Source organism: Carassius gibelio, chromosome A20, assembly GCF_023724105.1.
Source record: "Carassius gibelio isolate Cgi1373 ecotype wild population from Czech Republic chromosome A20, carGib1.2-hapl.c, whole genome shotgun sequence".
Classification (NCBI taxonomy): Eukaryota; Metazoa; Chordata; class Actinopteri; order Cypriniformes; family Cyprinidae; genus Carassius; species Carassius gibelio.
The window spans coordinates 28,560,377-28,578,979 of NC_068390.1; the positions used below are offsets into that span (position 1 = coordinate 28,560,377).

At 42.0% G+C, this 18,603-nt stretch overlaps 2 protein-coding genes across 13 annotated transcripts in view; both read right to left on the minus strand.

The window, feature by feature from the left end:
* The window catches only part of plcb4 (phospholipase C, beta 4), a 45,428-nt gene extending 31,395 nt beyond the window's left edge, over positions 1-14,033 (minus strand). For 3 of the 9 annotated variants that reach the window (XM_052534727.1, XM_052534738.1, XM_052534734.1), the window contains exons 1-5: positions 13,721-13,865; positions 6,264-6,323; positions 2,586-2,683; positions 767-847; positions 336-395 (exon numbers count right to left, since the gene is read on the minus strand). In XM_052534727.1, coding sequence (XP_052390687.1) covers positions 336-395; positions 767-847; positions 2,586-2,669 — 225 coding nt within the window. In that variant the 5' untranslated portion in view covers positions 2,670-2,683; positions 6,264-6,323; positions 13,721-13,865. Of the gene's footprint in view, positions 1-335; positions 396-766; positions 848-937; positions 1,014-2,585; positions 2,684-6,263; positions 6,324-12,745; positions 12,876-13,720 lie in introns of those variants that run through there. The other 6 variants (XM_052534731.1, XM_052534728.1, XM_052534729.1 and 3 more) reach the window with 5 other exon arrangements.
* Positions 14,034-16,619: 2,586 nt separating this feature from the next.
* LOC127938267 (1-phosphatidylinositol 4,5-bisphosphate phosphodiesterase beta-1) overlaps positions 16,620-18,603 on the minus strand; it is an 87,753-nt gene continuing 85,769 nt past the window's right edge. For 2 of the 4 annotated variants that reach the window (XM_052534740.1, XM_052534742.1), the window contains 2 exons: positions 17,289-17,382; positions 16,620-17,220 (listed from right to left, as the gene is read on the minus strand). In XM_052534740.1, the coding sequence (XP_052390700.1) occupies positions 17,168-17,220; positions 17,289-17,382 (147 nt within the window). In that variant the 3' untranslated portion in view covers positions 16,620-17,167. Of the gene's footprint in view, positions 17,383-18,603 lie in introns of all 4 variants that reach the window. The other 2 variants (XM_052534741.1, XM_052534739.1) reach the window with 1 other exon arrangement.

The following is an 18,603-nucleotide window of genomic DNA, read 5'->3' on the forward strand; positions in this document are numbered from 1 at the left end:
ACATGAGCCGCCTCCACAAACACACGCTCAGGTAAACGCTCCTGCTGCGAACACCTGACCGCAGAAGACAAACACTGCAGACGGGCGCGGCCACACACACACACACACACACACACACACACACACACACACACACCAGTCAATATTTGACACACACTGACTGTGAAAGATAATCTCTGACTGTCAATAACACTCAAGTGCAGATGCAAAGCAAACAGTAACGCCTCAACGGCTCTCGCTTCATCATCACGTGTGACGCAGACAGAACGACTTCTTCACAGTAATTCTGAGTCTGACTAAACTCTTCAGCATGTGACACTCGTCAGCATCTTTACCTTCGGCACGACTCCAGGACGGATGCTGTTGATCAGAGAACATTCTAGAAGCTGTCCTTCCTGCGAGAGACAAACACTGTTATTATGACAGTTCAAAGTTCACGATCACTGACTGATGAGCCTGATTTCACTCATTTATAAAGGTGAATATGAATAACAATAAACAAGCCAAAGTTCTGCTGAAGAGATGTTTTTCTTTTAGAAACAGAAATAGAAACTGAATGTCAGTGACTGACTACATAAAACACACACACACACACACACACACTCACACACACACACTGCTTTATAATATTTAAAAACACAGACACATCATCAAACTGAATAAGAATTTCACACAGTTATAACTGAAGCTTTCTAACACATGATATGATGACAGTAAAGGGAAGATGTGTGTGATGTGCGTCTGCATCCATGAAAATAAATCACACCTTTCCGTCACTTTTCCACGTGAGAAAGAAGCCAAACTCGTCCACTTTGAAATGGCAGCTGGGCTCAAAGACGAAGGGATCCTGAAAAACACAGCGGAGGATGAGCGGCGTTCCTGACGACAAACACACACCGTTAAAACAGGAATATTTCCCTGAGAATGCAATCATTACGGTGTTAAATTAACACATCTGATTGGTCCGTCCTCAACGGGACGTCTCGTCCGTCTCACCGACATCACCTGCTCTTACGACAGAGTCAGGCCAAGAGACAGAACACACACACACACACACACACGGAGACGAGACTGGAGCGACGCAGAGACAGAACACACACACACACACACACACACACACACACACACACACACACGGAGACGAGACTGGAGCGACGCAGAGACAGAACACACACACACACACACACACACACACGGAGACGAGACCCGAGCGAGTGTTTACTAGAGTCTGGAGTCCACCAGCTGCTGAGAGTCAGTCTGCAGATTCAGAAAATAATGGAGCATATTCCAGGCCACAAAATCAGGTCATAAAAATTTTATTGGAACATTGTTTTTAAAAGTTTCTAAAATGTTTTTTTTTCCTCGCTGAGAATACAAAAATATTTATTTCCATATTTACTAACTGTATTTTCACCCACATTATTTGACTGCTTAAGTAAGTTTAAAATGTCCAGTTCTTGTCATGATTACAGGTTACAAGATTTGTGTACATTCATCAATAACGTCCAGAGAACGATTTCTCTAAATGTTATGACAATGTATTTCAAATGTTTTATATCAGTGCATAATAATAAAACAAAGGATATAAGAATGTTGAATAAAGATTACTTTATGAACTTTTTTCCCTTAATATTGATATAACGTTTGAAAAGCGTTGCGTTTCGAGAACGTTCCCTGTCGGCTGAGATCACACAGGTCTCACTGGAGGCAATTTTAGAAGTTTACTCTTTATATTCTTTGTAGTGTTCAGAACGACTTGAAAAGTCTGTTAGGGATGATACCTAGCCAAATCAAGTCACCGTTACACAATACCAGTTAAACAGGAAGATTCAGTTCTTCAGAAACCATAATGACAGTTTTAAAAACCATAGTAAATGAAAAAGAAACGCAGAGTCCAAGCCATGACTACACCCATAATGCCCCGCTGGAGCTGACAGCCAATCAGAATCCAGAAGCTTGGGCATTTGAAGCAGCAGAAAGCCAAACCTGTTAATAATAAACACTGAGGTTATTGTTATAGTCACTGTAGTTATGATTCATCTGGAGTATGACAGCTGGTTTTAATCTGTAATCGTTTACTGTGATGCAGTAAAACCTATTCATATTTTAAAGTCAAGTTTATGTCAATATTTTGGCTTTCAGAATCCATCCATACCCTCAACTGACTCCTGATTCCAGACGATTGAGCAAAAATACATGTATGTGTTGTTCCCTACGAGTTTGGCAGTAAAATTCCTAAAGTCCACATAAGAGCGTCGTGATGCGAGCGAACACCCGCGGGCTCGGCTAATGAGTTCACTGTGAACGCCCTCAAACTATCAGACGGAGCCAAGATGGCCGCCGGCAGCACAGTTTCACCATCTGTTGCTCTGTAGGACCTGGATGAACCGTAACTGCTCTCCATGAGACTTCCTTCTTATTCACAAACTACTTCCTGTGCAATACATCTGCTGCATTAATCAGACTCTGATGAACCGTTCACTTAACGAGAGTCTCCCTGATTATACTGCGATCGACACACAGGTGTGTATGTGTGTGTGTGTGTGTGTGTGTGTGTGTGTGTGTGTGTGTGTGTGTGTGTATACCTCATCGAAGCGGTCAAACACAGCTCCTTCCTGCAGGAAGTCAGGAATGTGTTTCTGCCAGTTGAACTCGTATGATTTGGTCATGACTGCTCACAGACCTGAAACACACACATGATGGAAACACAACCACATCTCTGTCTTTACACATATTCAGACTTTTCAAAAGAATAATTGAAATAATTCTCTAGTGAATGAACACTTGTAGCAGCAGACAGCAGCTTCCTGCCAGACACTGAATGTTACAAATAAACCACTGATACACATTCAATCAGCTCATTAATATTCATGAGACATGCTGCATATTCAAGCACATTAAACAGAAGCCATGATCATGATGTGACCTGCGTCAAAATGTGATTACAGCTGATTGCAGCAGAGGATTATGGGAAAAATGCAGCGCGGCAGTCTGTAAATCACATTAACCTGTGAGATTCACCACTGCTCCTCATCAACACCAACTGAAGAGTTTCATGTTCTGCGTTGATGTTCATCTCACAGTCACATAATGCTGCGAGTAGTTTAACATCTCTAGCTACTAACACGGACTACTAGTCAGAAACCCCAACTATTCTGGTTAGAGTTGATGCTCCAACACGTGAGTTAGTGGAGCAGCTGACGCAGAGATAATTATCCGTCCCTGTAAGGCACAATCCCCTGCTACCGCCGGTTTAAAACGGCAGCGAGGGTAATTACCCAGAGGCCCCTGCTTCAGGAGCGTGCTCAAATTAATGAGTGACGCAGCCATGATGCAGAAGATACACGGAGCAGGAGCTGCGGAAAACCTGGAAGATGATGACAGCTGTCAATCAAACACCTCAAAGATCAGATCATATGAGCTCCAACTTCAGTCTTACCCGTCGTGTGTGTGTGTGTGTGTGTGTGTGTCAGTAATAAATGTGTGTGTAAACATTCGTCAGCACCTGACTAGTGCCAACAAACCCACCCTGGTAATGTTTGTCAGCGAAGATAAACATTCAGACTAAAACAGCAGTAACCAACACACACACCAAACACACACTCATACACACACTCACACACACACACAATCTCATACACACACGCATAGCACACACACACACACACACAGAAGAGCCGTATGTCTGATCAGCAGTGGACGGTCAGGACACACACGTGCTTGTTCTGCTCAGAGATGTTCACATGTGAGAGCAGAAGGTCAAAGGTCACGGCAATGCTAATATTGATCACTGATATACTGTCTGTCATCATGATCAGCCAAACAAGGGTTAATTCAGCCAAAATCCATCATTTACTCGTCGTTCAAATATGACTTCTTCTGAAGAACATCAGGAGCCAAACCTCATCAGAACCACTGACTGTCATCACACACACACACACACACACACACACACACACACACACCTCACAATATCTTCTGTAGTGTTTAACAGAAGAAAGGCTTGAGGCGGAGGACATGATGACAGAATGATCTGTTCATTTAGATTCCACCGTAACGACAGAAGACAAGATGAGCGTGATGATCTCACAGTAAACACAAGCGTTAGCACAAGACTTGCTTTATTTTCTTTGGCTTTTAATGTACTGAAGCTTTATTTGATCCACACTTATGTTGTTTATCGTCTGTGGCTTGTTTTGTTTATTAATGTTGTTATATTTGTATTCCTGTCAGCTCTCTGTCGTCGCTGTTGAAGAGGATAACTAGTCTTCCTGTTACTCAGCCAGATCTGCTGTAACTAGTCTCTTCACGAGCGGCTGAAGCTGTGCAATTAAAGATCAGTGTAATTAAGTCATTCTCCAGACGAGAGCTTCAGGAGACGGACGTGTGGCTGGCAGCAGATCTACATTTGACCAAACATGGTGAAAACAGAGAGACATGGCCTGCAAGCGTCCGCGTGCAGAAGACCAGCGAGACTCCGCAGGATAATAATAGCGTCTGCAGGCCGTTTCCGGCCGGGAACAACCTCCATAATTCCCTGCTGTTATCTCTGCCCAAATATGTACCTAACAGGAGCAGCAAATTAGGGATTCTGTCCTCGAAAGACCAGCAGATACTGCAAGAGAGGACAAAGAGGGAATATTCTGCAGAGCCACAGAAATAGAACACTGCCTTTTACAGAAAGAGTGAGGATCGTGGGTAAATATCTCCGAGCAGCTGCTCTTATATGGCACCGTCATACCAGCTCATCTGAAGAGAGATATAAGAGGCTAGAGGTCGTTTCTTCTGCTTTCATCTGATTAACACACAAACCATCCGCCACATACAGATGTCCCTCGTCTCCATGGCAACACTCTTCCCGGGATATGCCTGGTTGGGCCCGGCGCTCCGAACGGGATAACCGGAGGATTCACCGGAAGAGCATCTCAATCAAAACAAAAGCAATCTCTGAAGAGCAGCGATTAACCTTGATTTAAAACATGAGCTCTGCTCGACAGAACGACTCACATCTGCTCAAACCCTGCCATCTCAAGACAAACCGGAGAACCGGAGAAACAGGGCTTCTGGGAGTTTAAATACTGCAATACTTACTTATTTATGTTCTCATATATCAATACACACGAAGCAGAGCTCCGGCGATGCTGGATTTAGCTGATATGCTCATGTATTTAAAGAAATGTTGTATTAATAACGTTCTTATCCGATGGTTGTACACTGATTTAAACCCCAGATCCTGTTTTACTGAGAGACCAGAACACCAATAACAGCCTGAAATACAGCAGGACTCGTGCTTGAAATGCCTCTGCTTCATTACTAAAACTAAATCATAAAATAAACATCTTACAATCATCTCCAACATATTATAATATCAAACCATGAGGCAAACATGTTCAGATCATTAACGGCTCTAACTCCGGCATCCTGTAACGTCAGACCATATGTTCATTAACTCTATCATCACCTTTCCAAGTTTAATAATAATCACCTATGGTCTTTTAATGGTCTCAGTTTTGATCAAACCAAACGTAAGAGTTTAAGGATCCACAGAAACCCCACACACGGTCACATGACCTCGTTACATCACATGACTGATCATGGCGTCTTCCTGGTTATTTCATATTTTCATAAAAATAATGTAGAACACTTTTATCAGTCTGAAGAGAATCACTTCTGGTTCACTAAACACATGGAGGTGGAAGGCTGAGCGCATTGCATTGTGGGATACAGTGTTCTGCTGTTAACTGTACATGCTACTCTGAGCTGGCACAGAGGATACACACGGTGTACTGTAGTATGCAGAAATGAGTATGTGACACAGGCGTCCCCTACACAGTGCACACTTGATTCAAACACTCTTGGACCATACATTCATTTCAAATCTTAAAAATCATCATTCACTCTCCATCATGTCACTCAAACCTGCATGACTTATTTTAGTGAGACACAAAAGGCTTTTTGTCCTTATAATGAAAGTTACTGGGGTCTGATGTTGTGTTTTTCCCAGCAAAATCTTCTTTTGAGCTCCAGAGAGGAAGGTCAGTCACGCAGGTCTGAAGGACACGAGAGAGAGTAAACAGTGCTGATTTTAGGGTGAACTGTCACTTTAATGAACAGAAGCAGCGAGCAGTGCACCCGTCTGATTGGCTACAGATCCTGACAGAAGACAGACATGCTGATAAAGCACATAACACACTAATGCCTCACGTCTGATGGCCTGATGACGCTCATTACAGTCTGGTTTAATTGAGTTAATTCAGTCTTACCAGGCCGAGGCTGAAGGTGAAGAGCAGGGGAACAGATGGACTGAGGACAGCAGTCACTTTCTGGAAAACAGGAAGACAAGACAGCGCTGTGAGGAACATGTGACAGCTGCTGTTAACACAGTTCAGAGAGAGCAGGTGTGCTGCGCTGAGGTCACATGACCAAACACCTGCTTCATCTGGTCACATGTCTTTCTATAGCACTTTATACAATAGAGATGTACAATACACTTTCACTGAAATAAACAGGAAAACAACAGAATCAGTGATGCAAACTTCATCAAATATGAAGCAAAGGAAAGCAGCTACACAACAGCGCTGTTATTCTGATCTGTTCAGTTCAACGAGAATTCATTTTTTGTTTATACTTTGCCTTCGTCATTTAAAGTTATTACTAAAGCTCTGTTATGAGCTTTTTAAATTCATTTTAAATAAGTAAATTGTTTTATCATTTTAAAAGTTTTAAAATCGCTTGTTTTATTATTTTTCTTCATTATTATTTTACTTTCTTTTATGTAAAGCACTTTGAATTACCATTGTGTACGAAATGTGCAATATAAATAAACTTGCCTTGCCTAAAGCAATACAATAAACCAGTCAGAAATGGAGATGGTTATTGTGCATTTTAAACAAAATAGCTTAGTATAAATTATAAGAAATAATTAGATAAACGATGGAGATCAGTCAGATGCTTCCTTCCTTCATTAATATATGACCCGCCCACACCATGTGAACGACACGATTATAACAGAGCTCATTAACATATGACCCACCCACATTGTGTGAACGACACGATCATAACAGAGCTCATTAACATATGACCCGGCATACCCTGTGAACTACATGATCATAACAGACCTCATTAACATATGACCCGCCCACACTGTGTGAACGACATGATTATAACAGACCTCATTAACATATGACCCGCCCACACCGTGTGAACAACACGGTTATAACAGAGCTCATTAACATATGACCCGCCCACACCGTGTGAACAACATGATTATAACAGACCTCATTAACATATGACCCGCCCACACTGTGTGAACAACATGATCATAACAGAGCTCATTAACATATGACCCGCCCACATTGTGTGAACGACACGGTTATAACAGAGCTCATTAACATATGACCCGCCCACACCGTGTGAACAACACGGTTATAACAGAGCTCATTAACATATGACCCGCCCACACCGTGTGAACAACATGATTATAATAGACCTCATTAACATATGACCCGCCCACACTGTGTGAACGACATGATCATAACAGAGCTCATTAACATATGACCCGCCCACATTGTGTGAACGACACGGTTATAACAGAGCTCATTAACATATGTCCCGCCCACACCGTGTGAACAACATGATTATAACAGAGCTCATTAACATATGACCCGCCCACACAGTGTGAACTACATGATTGTAATGTACGACAGGTTAAAGTGCGAGATTTACAGTAAATGTTCTGAAGCGGAAGCCAATCTCCTCTGGATTATCAATCTGTGGAAGATTAAAATAAAGCGTTATAAAACACAAATGATCCGGTTGAATCTCCTGATAAAGCCCTCTGTTCCGTTCATCAGTCTGGCAAATCCACGTAATGAGTGCTGTTTATTTTTAGACTTTAAGCGGCATTATTTCAGGTAACATCAGACGAGGCGACAAATATTCTCTTGAATAAAGCATCTGATAATCCCACCGCGGCGGGGGAACGTCAATCCGTTCACAGCTACAGCGGGAACACACACACACACACACACACACATCAGTGTCACAGAGAGAAACACCAGCCAGAGGAACGTGTGTGAGATCCATGACAGTCTTCAGTAACCAGCAGAGTCCAGCTCAATCAATGAAATCCAGCGACTGAGAGCTTCATTGAGCTCCTGAAGGAACCACAGCATGATCTTCACCACGAGCCACTCCTCGAGAACAATCTGAATCATTACAATCAGAACGGCATCATGGGAAACAGCACTTTCACAATCTGACAAATAATGGCTATGTGAAATAAACTGATAGATCCACTTCTAACAGGAGGAGAAACACTTCATGTAGTTGCTGAGGTCAAAGGTCATGTGTCCCATCAAACTCTACAGTATTTCAGCACTGATTCATCTGTCATTTTGATCAAATCAGACCGATGAAGCTCAGACAGGCTGAACTAAACCACACAATGTGTTGATCTGCCACCTGATGTTCAATCTGCTACCTGTTTAAATTGTCAAATATTGTTGTCCAGCTATAATCTGCTAATGTTTGAACATACTACAATATTATACACATTAACAATGATTTTCAGAGAAGCGGCTTTGAAACATAATTGAAATATAATTGGCTTGACTGTTTGATCCCGAGACTAACGCAGCTGATCATCACATCCACTCTGACTCTTCCCATAATGCTGTGCTTCTCGCAGGTTCAAACTGCAGTATGCTGGGATATGAATTGTGAATAATGACTGTTTCCTGTTTTAGCTTCTTCCTTTCTTTGCACGACTGAATTACAATTTTCTTGTGTATAACTGTAAAGCTTCTTTGAAACCTGTACTGTATAAATAAAGGTGACTGACCCTTCATCCCTGATGCAGACACATGACCCCTGGACAGATGATTACATACTAGTGAATTAACAAGCCCCGCGGGATCGGTGTCAGGTCACAGGCTCGTGCGCGTCTCCGTGGCCTTCAGAAGTCACGTTCTGGGCTCGAACACGAAGGTCGACAGTTTAATTGGACGTGCAGATTGCGTGCGCACGCGTGGCTCCCAGCAGAGCCGTGACTGAACGTGCTTCACAATTAGAAAGAGCAGTAATAGCTCCAGCTTCACTCTGTTCAGCACTATCTTTAGCCGTGAGCTCGTCGTCCAGGAACCCTGACGCTTCAGATGACTGTTCTACAGAGACGCTCGCAGGAACACGGCATGATGGGAGATCTTGGGCCGGCGGGGGAGCAGTAATCTCTCTTTCCGCCGCAATAATCACTTCAGGATGCACAGATTCACTCTGTCCAGTCATTAATCGTTAGAGTGTTGAGCCGTGTGACTGAAACGCAGACAAAACACAGATGTCAAGATCTGAGTCCGATTCTTAAGTGCTCAATTCAACTCAATATCCATTCATTTGGAAACATTTCAGGGAAGTGAAATCTCAAAACTAAATCTCAATTAAAGTGCAGAACTATCCAGAGAACTCGGTCAGTTCATACATCACTATTCCGTTAAAGTTTGAAATTAACAACAAACTATTTTTCAATTTCATAAATAATAAATCAACTCAAATCAAATGTCCAAACATTTAAATTGAACACAAGGCAGTTATTATATCAACATTTTAAACATATAGTTGCTTCTATTCCAATCGTTTGTTGAAATATATAAATTTAAATGGTGGCTGTAATAAAAACAACAACAGGTTCAGTAGAATGAAAGGATTTAACGATTACCCGCGAGCCGGTTGAAAATACATGAGTCTATATGAAAGTGTGTCTGAGGGGAACTTACTGTCTTTAGAAAAGTTTAGATGGTATTTTTCTCTGTATGAAGCATATTAAAGTTCATAAGTGCAGCGCTGCTTTGTTTACAGCGGTAACCAAGGAAACCCTTTAAGCTCCACCTGCCGCGGCGATCATGAGTGCTTTGTTTACAGTGGTAACCAAGGAAACGCTTTAAGCTCCACCTGCCGCGGTGTTCACGAGCGCTTTGTTTACAGCGGTAACCAAGGAAACGCTTTAAGCTCCACCTGCCGCGGTGTTCACGAGCGCTTTGTTTACAGCGGTAACCAAGGAAACGCTTTAAGCTCCACCTGCCGCGGTGTTCACGAGCGCTTTGTTTACAGCGGTAACCAAGGAAACGCTTTAAGCTCCACCTGCCGCGGCGATCATGAGTGCTTTGTTTACAGCGGTAACCAAGGAAACGCTTTAAGCTCCACCTGCCGCGGCGATCATGAGTGCTTTGTTTACAGCGGTAACCAAGGAAACGCTTTAAGCTCTACCTGCCTCGGCGATCTTGAGTGCTTTGTTTACTTATTTAGTTATATTTCAATTTTTAACAAACAAATGTGCAGCATTTTGTCCAAGCAATAATAAAAGGACACATTTAATTCACCTTTTGCCTTAAATATAATTTTGTTTAAAACAAATAAATGAAAAAAATCGTGAATCGAATTGAATCTTGAAATCGAATCAAATCGAGTTGAGTTGAGTGATTCGTTACATCCCTAGTGAAATTTCATGAATATGTAATATTGCGCATATATTAAAATGCTCCTGTTTAAAGTTATTTTCTTATTTATGGTCACTGAATGTCTTTTCGGAGGTAAATATGACATATGACTGTTTTACTTTAGGCGGTTGAATCACTGATTGGTGGATTCATGACTGATTTCAGTGAGTTTTATGCTGATTTGCTGCTGGAACTAACAGTAAAGAGGACGAGATGATCGCTTCTCTACAGCCATCTGTGCTAGTGTTCATTTCATGAATGAAAACTATGATGAAAAATGTTTTCCCCATGACTAAGACGAGACGGCAATAAGGTCAATAAATGCTAACTGTGACTTTATCAACATGCAATATTATTAACAATAAAAGACGAGACATAAATCTATAAAAAAAATGTAAACTATAACAAAATGTATTAACATTTTTGTTGTAAAAGAGACAAAATATTATTGGCTGTTGTTCGCACCTCTACTGCACGAGCGTTTCTGTGTGCGGTTGCCAGATACCAAGAGCTCAAATCCCCAAATCAGAGCTTCTCTGTTAACATGATACATTTTCTGCTCGGGGGGTTATTTATTTCCAAATTGCTTGTTTTTACCAGTTTTCATAATGTAGCCAAAGAGAGTGCATATCTAAGTCTTTGATATTAATTATATATTAAATAACCCGTAATAAATCAGTACAGTAGATGAGATAAATAAAGTCTTCATTCTGTTGATGTGTGCTCAATTATTGGCAATACCTGAAACGGAAAAATACATTTCTTAAATGACAACAATCTTATAGATTATAATTTTTATCAGTTTAACTATTATACAGCATGATGAAAATGTGAAGAAAAGTCTCCACGGACTAACATGCTCCGACATTTAGTCGGCTAAAACTTGACTAAACAAAAACAGGACGAGCTTGACTAAACATGATAATAACTGCCACAGAACTAAGACTAAGACTAAATAAAAAATGGCTGACAAAATAAAGACAGAATGTGTGTAGAATTTAAAAGCTGAGACTTTGTTTTCAAGACTAATGATTATTGTGATTATTGGATAGCAGGAGCCACAGATCAAGTTTAGTGTTCACACATCAGCTGAAAACAGCACAGATCTAGTCCTAGACCACAAGGATGAGAGTGAGGATTATCCCAAGACTATGTAGGCAAAAGCGTTTTCTCTTTCAGCTCAAGACGGAGCGATAGTTTGAGAACATTCCTAAGTTAATGAAAGATAGATAAACTGATAAGATTAGAACCAAGCTCCCTGAGAACTAACAGACAACACTGGATGAGCTGCTGGGATTAGGGTTAGCAATAAAACAGCGGTCAGTCCTCCAGGTTAACCCTGACCAGCTTCAGCTCTGATCTAAACCAGCCTGAAAACAGGAACCTTCTGCTGATCGAAGATACTGAAACAACGCTGACAACTCAAGCGGAGTGAGAAACATGCTGGAGAAAGAGATTTAACGGCGAGTGACATCTCAGATGCTGTGAAGACAAACACAGAGAGAGAGAGAGAGACTAATGAAGCCAGAACACACTGACCGTGTGAAGACGGAGCGCTGGCGGTCAGTCGACCCAAAGAAAACACGCGTGTGGCAGCCGTCGCGTGAAACACAACGTGAACAATAACAGCCAGAAGCCTGTGACTCACTGTGTTTACAGCTGCTAATTAAAGAATAATAGTGCATCTTCCCAACAGCACACACACAGACACACAAGCGCAAGAAAACCACAACAACACCAGCACAACGCAGCTCTGTTCGTACAGAAAACACTTCTGTCACCAGACACATGTGGAAGAGGAGGACTCCAGCTCTTCTGGAGAGTCTGATCACCGCTGATGCAAATATCTGCAGCTGACACTGAAAGCGGCTAACTACTTTCACTATGGCTGATAACGGACATGAAGGCTGATATTAGGAAAATTGTAGTAAAATCAGACATCTGAGACGGTGAGTAGTGTTTCTGAAAGACACGGATGAAGTCTTTCTGCCACAGTACAGTCGAACACAGACTCAAAGCCTGCGCTTCTGAAACACCATAGAGCATGAACCTCCATGAGATGACATGATGAACACCAACACATGCACAGAAGTCACAAATCATTTCAGGAAAGAACTAACAGTGTCTCAATGAACCATCAGTGATTCAAAGCACACAAAAACAGCTAAACTGTGACATTACACAGAGTTCAGAGCATTTCAGCTCTCTAAACCTTCTGAAAGCTGTTTGAACAAGCAGCGGTCAAACACACTTACAGCAGCTCCTGTTCGATTCCACCTTCACCAGACACAGATCTGAAGATCCACCGAAGAACCTGAAGAACATCAGAGCTGGCTTTACCTTCCACACGCAGTCAGTGTTTCTGACGGAGTAAACACCCGTTCACCTGTGCGCTCTCGTGAACAGGTGACGTGTTCAGACACTTTACAGGATGAAAACACACCCCTGAGCAGATTCACAGTAAAGCTTCACAGATCTCCAGTTCAGTGCCTGTTATTCTGCTTTTAGTTCTTGTTTTGACATCATTGGGTTTTTATATTGCCATTTTTATATCATGGCAGTAAATATAAATGTCAAATATAAATGTAAATCTGAAACAAGGCACAAAAGTTATGTTGTAAAATATAGAAATTAAAACCTGTTTTCAGATGGTGCATTTTTAATAAAGGTATATTTTGAAACAACAACACTGATATCTAATGCATCTTTTTTTAAGGTCATTTAAGAAGAAACATGACAGATCATCTAGACACAACCACCGACAGCACATATGTTTACTACATCTAGACTACATCTAATGCTGAAGAATCAGACATTAATCAGAGAGGAGCATGTGCCACATATATAGTGAAGTGTTACACTGTATGTTTTCATGATGCAGGTGGAGATGCCTCTGAAAGGGACACGTCCCAGATAGCAGAAGTTTAATTTCTGACACAGTTCACACTGAACGAGCTCTGATGACACATTCACACTCTATACACACACACACACACACACACACACACACACACACACACACACACACACACACACTCAGATGCAATGCTGTGTTCTGCAGTAAATGCACACATGCACCGACAGGCCCTGCATGCTTTACATCTCAGATTCATTCAGTATGCATTACGTAATTTTCAGTATTAGCGGCACAGTGAAGCTGGACTGAGGAAAAACATTCGCTAACACACAGAAGCAGAGCTGCATCTCGACGAGCACACACACATCCTTACCGTTCACATGACGAGCACTGCGGGAGATCCAGCTAATGTTAGCCGAGAGCTAAGAGCCAGTTCACTTTGATTCTCCTCACACATGAACACAAACACACGCGCGCGCCCTTCCCTACAGCTCAATACCACGCGCACGAGCCGCGCTCACGGCTTACCGTCATCACACTTGATCAGCGCACGCCCGCGACATTCCCGGGAAAACACAGAATTCCCTGCGCTCCCAAACGGGCGGATGATGGTGGACCTTCCTCAGAGTCATACATACAGCCCTTCACCACCGCTGCAGTCTCTCTCTCTCTCTCTCTCTCTCTCTCTTTCACACAAGAAGTCCTCACACACACACTACACACACACACACACACACACACACACACACACACAGAGAGAGAGACACACACACTCAGACTCACGCAGCGAGGAAACCCTGCAGGACGAGATGAGGTTGATGAAGGTTGAATATCTATCTATCTATCTATCTATCTATCTATCTATCTATCTATCTATCTATCTATCTATCTATCTATCTATCTATCTATCTATCTATCTATCTATCTATCTATCTATCTATCTGTCTGTATATCTGTCTATGTTTGTTTGAACTGAATCTCTTGTTGTTGTTGTTGTTGTTTACAGCAGATGTAATTAGTAAACTGTGGGCGTTAGACTGTCAGTAATTAATGTCCACAAACGAAGCATCAGAGTGAAGAATCTCTTTTCTAAATGAATCAGTCTGATGATTCAGGTCAGTGTGAATTTAATTTTTTTGATGTAATTTACTGTAGATTCACTGTAGAGTATCAGAGGTGATCTGACAGAGGGAATCATGGGAACCGCTGTCGAATTAATCGTGTCTGACTAAAGCAGTGTCATTACCTCACTTCCTGTTTCCTGCACAGAACATTATGAGCACAGACCCCTACTGTCAACACACACACACACACACACACACACACACACACACACACACACACTTCATTACCTGAATTACACAAAGGCTTAGGGACCTTTTCATCATATTATTTGCCATCAGCTGTGTGTGTGTGTGTGTGTGTGTGTGTGTGCGTGTGTGTGTGTGTGTGTGTGTTTATCCACCATCAGATAATATGAGATAATATTACACATCCAAATAATTTGCTTCATATTCAACACAGAAACTACTTCTAAAACATCAGAAATCCCCCAGATATATTTGATGGACAGTGATGGACTCCATGAGACTGGAACGATGAAAGAGCAGCATCAGTTATTTCTGAACCATGATCTGTTTATTTTTATGTTGATTATATTTGCAGCTGAATTGCTGTCGGTTCACATGTGCTTCAGTCGCACGACCGCTGGGCATCTGTGCTTAAAACATGTGGATGATGGGAAACAGGCCACAGCCGACGCTCACACACACACACACGCGCACACACACACACACACACACACACACACACACACACACGTTTGTTTTTGTGTAAAGTGTGTTCATCCCATAGGTGTAATGGTTTTTATTCTGTAGAAACTGTATATTCTATGTCCCTTCACCAACCCTACACCTAACCCTAACCCTCACAGGAAACTTTGTGCATTTTTACTTTCTCAAAAAAACTCATTCTGTATGATTTATAAGTGTTTTGAAAAATGGGGACATGGGTTATGTCCTCATAAGTCACCCTCTCCTTGTAATACCTGTGTCATACCCATGACATTATACAGAGTTGTGTCCTGATATGATACACACACACACACACACACACACACACACGCACACACACACACACACACACACTGTGTATCATCAGATCTCTGGCTCAGCATCCTCAACACATTAACACACAGCAGGTTTATTCAGCATTAGACAGGGTTCAGATGAAGCTCTTCAGGAGGAGCTGGTCAGCAGAACTTCCCAAGGTCCTTTGCAGAAACACCATATAACTCTTCATCGGGGCAGGAACAGACACGCTGACCTTCAACAACTAACACTAACACCAACACTCGACACACATCGAGACACAAGCAACATTTATTTCATCCACAGTTATTTATAACCCTCTTACACTTGACATGATTTCTAAAAGCTTCACGTACATCAACATCAGCGTGGAGAAACTTGAGAAGTGCATCAAACTGTCTATGAATATAGCATTTCTCTGAAATACAGCCAGTCACAAGCTTTACTCAGTAGTGCACTAGACGTCCACAGACGTGATGTTTTATTACAAAGACCAACGTACACATGATGCATTCAGAAGATAAATGTGTTCAGAAGCACAGGACTCGAGTGAGACATGATCATCTACAGACACGTCTCAGGTGTTCGTGGCACTAGTGCTGTCAATATAAAACAGTGATAAAAGAAGCTCAGAAACTGGCAGCATCGAGTCTTTCACACACTAAACTTCACCTCCTCCACTGGTCAGTACAGTTGTGGTCAAAACTTTACATACACTTTGCAGTTTCTCCAAAAAGTGCATGGTTTGTCCTTCTGGAGCATCAGCGAGCGTCTGAACCTTGTGTGAAGAGATGGATCTCTAAATCACAGTCACTGCTGGCAGACAAGGGACTCATCAACACATCACTAAATTAGAAATCATTCAGATAACAACAGTATTAAAAATCCAGAGTGTGTAAACTTTTGAAAGGGCTAATTTTTATAAATTCAACTATTATATTATTCTTGTGGACTATATGTGAAATATCTTATTCAGCTCGGTACTAAATAAAAACATGTATTTTGTATGATCCCTCGTATTTAGTTCCTCTGCAGACTCTGCGAGGTGCATGTTATCTTCTGACCACCGCTGCATCAGTGACGGTCTTCACTTCATCTCCACATCACAACATCGTCCAGTCGAGACTCGGTCAGTTAAACATTGTCCCACAGTGCATTTGAGATCAAATATTGGCACAGGAATCTGTTAAACATCTTTATTAAGCAGATCAAGCGCTAGCAACATCGAGGTCATGGGTTCGAATCCCAGAGAATGACTTTGAACACTTTGACCACAGTGTAATTCTGCCAAATGTTCATCTTAACATATATATATATATATATGGAAAAATAATGTTTTCCTACCACATCAGATGTTTGTACAATAACATGCAAGCAAATTAATGATTTTTTGCCTTTATGTTTCATGTCCACGTTGTTATGTTATTAAAAACTGAATTCATACAAACTCTAAATTGTGGCAGAACGGTCCATGATAACATATGAGCGAAGTAGAGCCTAAAGTTTATATTAAAGACTTGAAGAGCTGTTTAAAATCATTAAGAGCGACAGTGAAGCTCATCTAAACACATATTTAGATCCACATAAGCAGCAAGTTCTTCTGAAGACTTTTTAAAAGTAAGAAAAAAAAGAGGAAAATTATTTTTAACATTGTTCAAGTAAGTCATCACACTAAAAGGTGCACATTTAATCAGGGAAAACTCGACAGCATGAGAAGTATAAAAACATGTTTATAAAGGTGCAGCAGACTCTTCCTCTGACGACCGCTGCTCCACGTCTTCATCTGGAGAGAGATTCACCTGCTTGAGCTTCTGGACATGGGAAGAAAGTCACAGTCTTGGCTTAACTTGCCTTTACAAGCAGCAGAATCCTGCACGAATTCTTGGATTTCCACTGGAAGCCTCCGGAACTTGTCCTGATATTCCTGGTCCAGCTCGCTCTGGAGCTGCGGGAGAAAGTGAGGAACAAATCAGACGAGGATCCCATCTGGATCAGAGCATCTCAACCGGTTTTTCTCTGCTGATTCCTGTTTAATGGTGTATTTTCTTTTATCGCTTGTTGTTTTCCCACTCATTTAGAAGTCTGTTTTACTATTATAACAATAACGCAACAGCAGGGAAACAAACAAAGCTGTATTTCTGGGTCGTGATCCCCCAGTTGAGAAGCTCTGATCTAGAGCGTGATCACAAAGCAGATGTGAGAGAATACAGTGCTGGAACATGAATAAGCACATGGATTAAACCACAAAATAAAGCTGCACCATGTTAGAATGAGTCCCACCGAGCGCAGGAGAGGAAAACCACGGCCTGAGGTTAAAGGTTCAGATTAGAGACGATCTCAGAAGATCAACATGATTTCATCTCACTCAGCTCTGTGCTGTTTTCTCCAGGCACAGACTCCCCTAGTGATTAAAGATGGCAGAATTGTATTCATTCTGACCCAATAATTGCTTTACTGCTTATTTGACTGGTTAACTACCCCGCTCTCTCTCCTGGGAACGGAGTAATTAAAGAAAGAACCAAAGATGATTGTGTCAAAGACTGATTTCGAATGATTTGCGCTCGCTGGTGATCTGAGAGCGCCTCTGATCTCTGCTTGCGCCGGTTTAACCCTCAGAACAGGTTTAGTTCTTCCATGCAATGCTTCGAGGAAGGAACAAGGGATGTACAGCTCTTCACCAACACAGAAAACAAAAACTAACAGCTCTCCATTTCTACACTTGCACAGCCCACTTCCTCAAACCGATCAAGCTTCATCTCCACACGCCCGTCATCTCAAAGGTCACCTTCTAGAAAATCATATTTTCAGCCGGCTGATAGCGACATGCCACGGACAGATGGTTCCAGCCGGACGCCGCACAAAGCCCGACCTACTTAGAGGAAGGACATCTGCTGTCCCCCTGCTGGCCAGCACACAAAGACCTGGGATTGAACACGTCTCTGGCACACGCGTGTGCGTCCGGGGCGAGACCGACCTGTGCTTGACGCTGAGCTCAGACACGTCTTTATCACCTGGGGACGGTGTGGAAACACAGCTCATTAAAAGTTCAGGATCAGCTACACCTGCTCTTGGTTATTTGTGTTTAGATGAACACGTCTGTAAGTTTCTCTGGCTCTGCTCCTCAGTGTTTTATCCAGCATCTATACATCTATACGCTCTTAACCCA